General features: G+C 50.3%; 1 protein-coding gene across 1 annotated transcript in view; it reads left to right on the top strand.

The window, feature by feature from the left end:
• The first annotated feature begins 1,126 nt into the window (after positions 1-1,126).
• LOC102018133 (keratin, type II microfibrillar, component 7C-like) overlaps positions 1,127-6,484 on the top strand; it is a 9,659-nt gene continuing 4,301 nt past the window's right edge. Inside the window, 6 exon segments of the mRNA XM_013508445.1 lie at positions 1,127-1,292; positions 1,295-1,509; positions 3,276-3,461; positions 3,571-3,572; positions 4,088-4,169; positions 5,062-5,157. Coding sequence (XP_013363899.1) covers positions 1,127-1,292; positions 1,295-1,509; positions 3,276-3,461; positions 3,571-3,572; positions 4,088-4,169; positions 5,062-5,157 — 747 coding nt within the window.

Raw genomic sequence — 6,484 nt, 5'->3', positions numbered from 1 at the left:
CTTCTAGAGTTGATGGCCATTAGTTGAGGAAAAGGCTTGTAATCAGGCCAATTTCTCTAAGAGTTCAGAGCCCAAAAGCCCAGGCTCCTGCCTCCAAGAACTGAGCCTCACTCAGCCCCCAGAGACTCAGACCTCAGGAGACTGGTTGCTGATGAGTGCTCAGTAGATGTGTGCTTTCTCCCCTGCATGGGGAAGAGAGCTGGGGAATCACCGTCTAGGGTTCTGACCCCACTCCTCTATGGAGCCTTCCATGTAACAAGTCCCTGGACCACTCTGAGCTCACCTTCCTCATCAGGCAGACAGGCACATTGATACCCACTGAGGGGGATGCCCTGGGAGCCCCATGAATAATGTCTTTAAAAGCCTTTCTCAGTACTAGGCACATTATGGACACTCCGTTTCCCTCCCCAAGCAGAACAGAGAAGTACACAAGGAGAAATTGCCCACTTGGACGAGGGGGGCTCTGGGATTAGAGATAGGTGTTGGGTTGTAAGAAGAGAAAGTTTTTGCCCAAAGGAACACAGGAGGAATGACAAATTAATAAGAGTAGAATAAATAACCACATATGGAGCTCTTACCAAGTGCTAGGTAAGCTTCTAAATGCATTCTGGTCCATTATCTCATTAAACCCTCCCAATAACTCTCAGATAAGTGTATTATTATCCTGACTGCATTGAGAATACCGGGCCCAGCAAGGCTATTCACCCAGCCAAGAAAGGTCAGGCCAGGAAGCTGTCTCTGACTGCAGAGGCCCAGTCCCTTCCACACACAAGCACGGGCCCCCACACTGTACACCCTGCTCGGCAACGACCGCTTCCCAGCTTGCAGGGTGGAACTGGCAGTGAAGTGGGGCTGGTGTCCAACAGAGGAGCATAAGGTTCTGCCCACGGTGCAAGACCCGTGGGGACTGACCAGGTGCTTCCTGGCCCCCCTGTGAACACAATTTTATGGGGGCAGCAGGGAGGCCTGGCCAGCTTTGGTTCCTCCTGGTCAAGCTCCAGGGCAGAGCTGTCCAAGCTCTCCTAAATGCCTGGACCTCGGGCTCCCTCCAGGGACCTGCAGATCACCTTATAAGCAGCAGCATGGACTTCAGGCTCCAGCCTGCCCCCGCACCCGCTGTGGCACCATGTCTGAGCTCTTCTCGCGCCTTGGAGCCTCCTACAAGGTCTGCCCCCTCAGCTGTGCCTTGGCCTGCAGGCCTCGGTCAGGCCGCTGCTGCATCACCGCTACCCGCTACCGCGGCATCTCCTGCTACCGCAGCCTCACAGTAGGATTCGGCAGCCACAGCGTCTGCAGGGGCTTCGTTCAGGCATCTATGGACGCAGATTCGGCTACCGCTCCGGAGGCGTGTGCGGCCCCAGCCCGCCCTGCATCACCAGCGTGTCTATCAGCGAGAGCCTTCTCACACCCCTCAACCTGGACATCGACCCCAACGCACAATGTGTCAAGCAGGAGGAGAAGGAGCAGATCAAGTGCCTGAACAGCAGGTTTGCTGCCTTCATTGACAAGGTGGGTGTCCTGGATCACACCCTTCCTGAACTAGCAGGTTCTAGAAGGAGATGGAAATCCTCAGACCAGGATATTTAGAAATGAAGAATGAGCACTGCCATTTTATATAATTTTAAGTGGTACAGACCCTTGGCATTAAATGACATTGAAAAAGCTGATGAGAAAGTTCATGATCTTTTATGTCTGTTTCAGTACTTGAAGTAGGCGGAGCAACTTCCATTGGGTGCCAATGACTTGCTTTCCTCCTTCTAATAGAGCAAGTCTAAAGTTCAGAGCTGCCTGGGACAGCAATTTCAGCCAGAATTTAAAGCTTTGTGAAGTCCTTATGCACACCTACTGATACTGGATTTACAACTACAGTGGTAATGTGAAGTCATCCCTTTAACTCTTCAAACGTAAATGTTCAGCGAATCTGCTTATAGTAGATAAAGCATGCAGTACAGGGAAAGGTAAAATTCTGAAGTCAACCTGAGAAGTGTTAATATCCGAGGATTTGCTACCATTGTACACAGAAGAGAAAAGTGGCAGGGATAGGGCAAAGGGTCTGCCCAGGGGCCCAGAGGGAACCAAAACAGGACTGAGGCCCAAATTTTCTCCAGCTCCCCAGATCCCTGGAGCCAGAAGACCCAAAGCTGGGGGTCCTGCTTCCCTGCCCACTGCAGCAAGGGCTGATCCACTTTGCAGTGGGCACCATAGCCTAAGAAAGTGACCAACAAGTAGAGCATGGAAAGGGCCCAGGTCCACGCGTGTGGGGGCCTGCATTCCACCTTTGGCGCCCCTACTGATTGGTTATGTGGCCCTGAGAGTAGCTTCTTCCCCTCCAGAACTTTGAAAGGGAAGATTTGGCCAAAGCACTGTCAACCAAGACCACCTAAAATTATTCCAAGTAGTACTGGCAGCCCCTACTCCCCATTTCTGTATGTTCTGACCTCATATTCCCAGCTGCTGTCCAGGAGAGGGAGAAAAGGGTCCAAGGACTACAAGGCAGGAAGGAGACATCTCCACACTCGAGCTTCAGTGTATGAAAAGTGGCAACCTGGAGGCCAAGGGGCCTGGTCCTGTCTGCTGACACCCTTTCTGGCCACCAGTGGGTACCCTTTCCCTTGTGTCCCTCCAGTCTGAATGAGAAGGGTGGCGTGCCCCATCTTCCCTATATTCTGAATCCATCCCATCCAATTTGCCCGCCTAGGCTGCAGAAACATATGACAGTGCCTACTATGTAAGTTTAGGCCACCTAGCAGCACCCCACCACCTCCCCAGGCCTCTTCAGACCTCAGGCATCCTGCTTGGCCAGAACCTAGCATCCCTGCCCTCCGCAGTTAAGAAGCCCTTCCCAGGGCTTTGACTGCTCAGCCACTTCTCACCAAGCCGGGGCTGACCGTGAGGCCTGCTCTGAGGGAGCTCATGGGGAAGGTTTCCTTCCACCTCTCCTGATGCTGCCATACTCTCCTTTACTGCAGGATGCCCTCCCAGATTGTCAGTCCCCTCCAACCCTGCCTGACCCAAAGGCCAGCAGTAACTCAGCTCAGCCATATGCTTCTCTGTTTCACCCTCACCCATCCCGGCACCTGAACAGACAGATGCTTACTCAAGCCTGGAGAGCAATCACAAAGCAAGGATTCCTCCCCAAGTGCACCCTCAGCCAGGAAAGCTCAGCTGGGCAGGTCTGCGCATCTCCCTCCCAACTCCATCTCTGTTCTGTTTGTTCTCCAGGGAGGACAGAAGATGCCAGCCCATCCCACATACTTCTCCCACTTCCACCCCAGGTGCACTTCCTGGAGCAGCAGAATAAGCTTCTAGAGACCAACTTGCAGTTCTGCCAGGACCGCAAATGCCACCAGAGCGACCCAGAGCCACTATTTGACAGCTACATCCAGACACTGAGGTGGGAGGCTGAGGAGGTGGAGGCCGATGGTGGGATGTTGGCCTCTGAGCTCAACCATGTGCAGCAGGTACTGGCAGCTACAAGAACAAGTGAGTGCTGGGGACGTGGTTGGGGAAGGGGTGGAGAAACAAAATGAGATTAAGTCAAAGCAGGATGTATTCGGGTTAGACCACAAGAGGTACTTCCCAACAGGAAGAAGACAGTACTAATAAGCCTCTGGGTGGAGGGAATGTCTGTAAAAGGCTGAGAGTTTAAAGGTTATAGAGATTCTGTACTGTTCCAGTTGCCTCATCATTAAATATTTTATTTCATTAATTCATCAAATATTCATTGAGCGTCTGTTCCATGTTTCAGGTGCTGTGTTAGCCCTCAGTGGGGAAAGGGTAAGAAAGGAAGGAGGAGGGGAAAGGTAGGTAGAATTAGCCCAGGATTCTTACCCCGCAAGGAATTGCAGTCTGGAAACAGAAGAGGACTTTCAAATGTGCAAAGCATCCACCCTCACCCCCACCAGAAACAAGAATCCCTAAAACCAGAAGTGCTTCAGGTCACACAAATTGATTTGTGTGCCCAGAGATAAGGATGAATAGGTCCCTTCTATTCCAACACTTTTTAAATTCTACAACCACCTCCAAAAGATCCAATTCCTGGCATTCGTCTGGGGCTTTATTCTGTTTTTTTCTTCACACATCTGAGCCTTCTGTTCTTCACCTCCAGGTATGAAGAGGAAGTATCCCTCAGGTCGACTGCAGAGAATGGATCTGTGGCCCTGAAGAAGGCAAGTGGCCCCAAAATACTCATGCACCAAATCAGAACTGAGGACAGAGGCATCAGGGACCTCTCCGTGGACGGAGAGGCTGAACAGTTCTCTAGAACCGCATAGCCCAACTTTACCCCTATTCCTTAACCGCAGGCACTCCGAAGCTCCCTGGGCAGCCCCTGATATCAGAGTGCAATGCCAGCTTCACAAAGGGCAATAGTCTTGCCCCTCTGCCCACTGACTTTCCAACACCTCTGGTCTGTGGCCATCATAGACTGGGCACTCAACAAATACGTGTGGACACAGGAACACATGATGGCAGGGAGCCATGGCAACCTAAGCCAGCAAGCTGGCAACCCTCACCCTTTAGACCTGACTGCACAGTGCCACTATGGGGCCCTTCCTCCAGCCACCTTGATGTGAGGAATGCCGGGGCTCCTGAGGAAGGCACGGGTTCCTGAGGATATGAGGTACAGAAAACAAGAGCCTTGCTCTGGGCCTCATTGGCTTAGGAGGGGCATGGCTAATCCCTGAGCCCTCTTCTCCTGACCCAGATTCACATTCTCATCCATGAGATCCAGAGTTGAGAGGGGTGAAGCATCATTAGATATGACCCACTTCATACTAGATCCTAAGTATGGGCAGTAGTGCATGGTGTGAGCTCTACAGGAGTCACCCCAGTGTCACCAGAGAAAGTACCTGAAAACCTCAGTAGGGTCCCCTGCTCACCCCTGCCCTTGACCCACTAACTGCATAAAGGGCTACACCACAGCCCTAGACACAGGAGTGACCATTTAAGAGGGTCCCAGGGAGATTTCTCAGCCTGATGGGCACCCTTCACTGGTGGAGAGAAAAATTCAAGTTCCACATTGTCTCCCCAGTGGGTTGGCTTCTGAGACGCCTGGCTCAGGATGTGGACAGCAACGATCAGCATAAGTCTGACCTGGAGGGCAATGCAGAGGTGCTGCTGAAGGAGACCAACCTCCTAAGGCGTCTGTATAAGGAGGTGGGGAGCAGCCGAGCAATGGGGCAGCAAGGTGGATGTTAGACGTTAGGGAGGATCAGTCACCGTTTTAGCTTCTGAGGCCCAGAGTAAGGGCTGAAGAGTACAGAGCATGTGAAAGACCCAGGCCAGTCTGCTGTTTGACGGAAAGAAGCACAACTTGATCTCTTATCTCCATGACATACAAGCTGGTATCCTGGCCTCTGAGGGGACGGTTATCACAAGCTGGCAAACTCTGGTCCTAGACTCAAGGATGGAGTTGGAGGTCCTGACTGGAACCAGACAGCTGGCCTCAGATGTGGGCTCTCTCTGCCTTTTCTCATTCCTGGGACTCTGGGCTGGAGGACCATTGAGGGTCCCAAAATTGACCAAGAACACAGCAAGAAAAGCAGCAAGAGCAAAAGGGAGGGATGTCGGCAAGCAGACTCTTTCCCTCCCTTGCATTGTATGCAAACTACCCACCCCAAGGCGATGTAGCACTCACACCCATAATCCCAGCATTGAACCATGGATCAATCACAAATCTTAGAAGCCTGCCCTATGACTGCGTGAGGATTTGGGGGAACATGCAGACACAAACCATAACATTCCACCCCTGGCCCCCCCAAAGACTTATGCTCATCTCTTTAGATAAACGGCATTTTAGTCTAGCTCTAAGAGTTGCTAAAATCCTAACAGTTTTAGCATTGCTGAAAAGTTTAAGTCTTAAGGTTTTTTTGAGATGTAAGGCAAACTTTTAGCTGTGAGCCCCTGTATAAATGAAAAGTTAAACACTTTTAACATTTAATGGCACAAAATAAACATTATCATTTTAAAAGATATAGACAGGGGGATATAGAGCATTGGGACCAAAGCAAGTTTAACATCTAGCAGGGCAAACATTAAGTCTTGTAATTTTATATTTAGCATCTGAAGCAACTTGTGGCACAAGCGCTTGCATGAGTCTAACCCTATGGCACTTTTGGTGATTACAGCTCTCATGACTTTTTTGGGAGGCCCACTTTGCTTTTTTTTTTTGCAGCCTTTTTTAGACAATCTATGTTTTTGGCTTTTTTTAACTTTTGAGGTGTCTATTGTATTTTTTGTTTTATATTTATAGCTTTATACACTGCCCTCTCAGGGGCACACTCCCTGGCTTCCTGGGCCTTTTGAAATTCAAGTGAAAGCTTTTTTAACCTTAGAACTCTTGCATTTTATATGTATTTAAAACCAGTGTCACATGGATTATGTCAAGGCCCACTGTCACCTGGAGAAGTAGCCAAGCTTTTTTTCTTTTTTTTTTTTTTTTTTCCATATGGGTTGAGTGTTTGGATTGCTGGGCACTCTGAAT

The sequence above is a fragment of the Chinchilla lanigera genome, unplaced genomic scaffold (genome assembly GCF_000276665.1).
Source record: "Chinchilla lanigera isolate Chin_1 unplaced genomic scaffold, ChiLan1.0 scaffold00146, whole genome shotgun sequence".
NCBI classification, from domain to species: Eukaryota; Metazoa; Chordata; class Mammalia; order Rodentia; family Chinchillidae; genus Chinchilla; species Chinchilla lanigera.
This window is presented reverse-complemented; position numbering and strand designations above follow the sequence as displayed.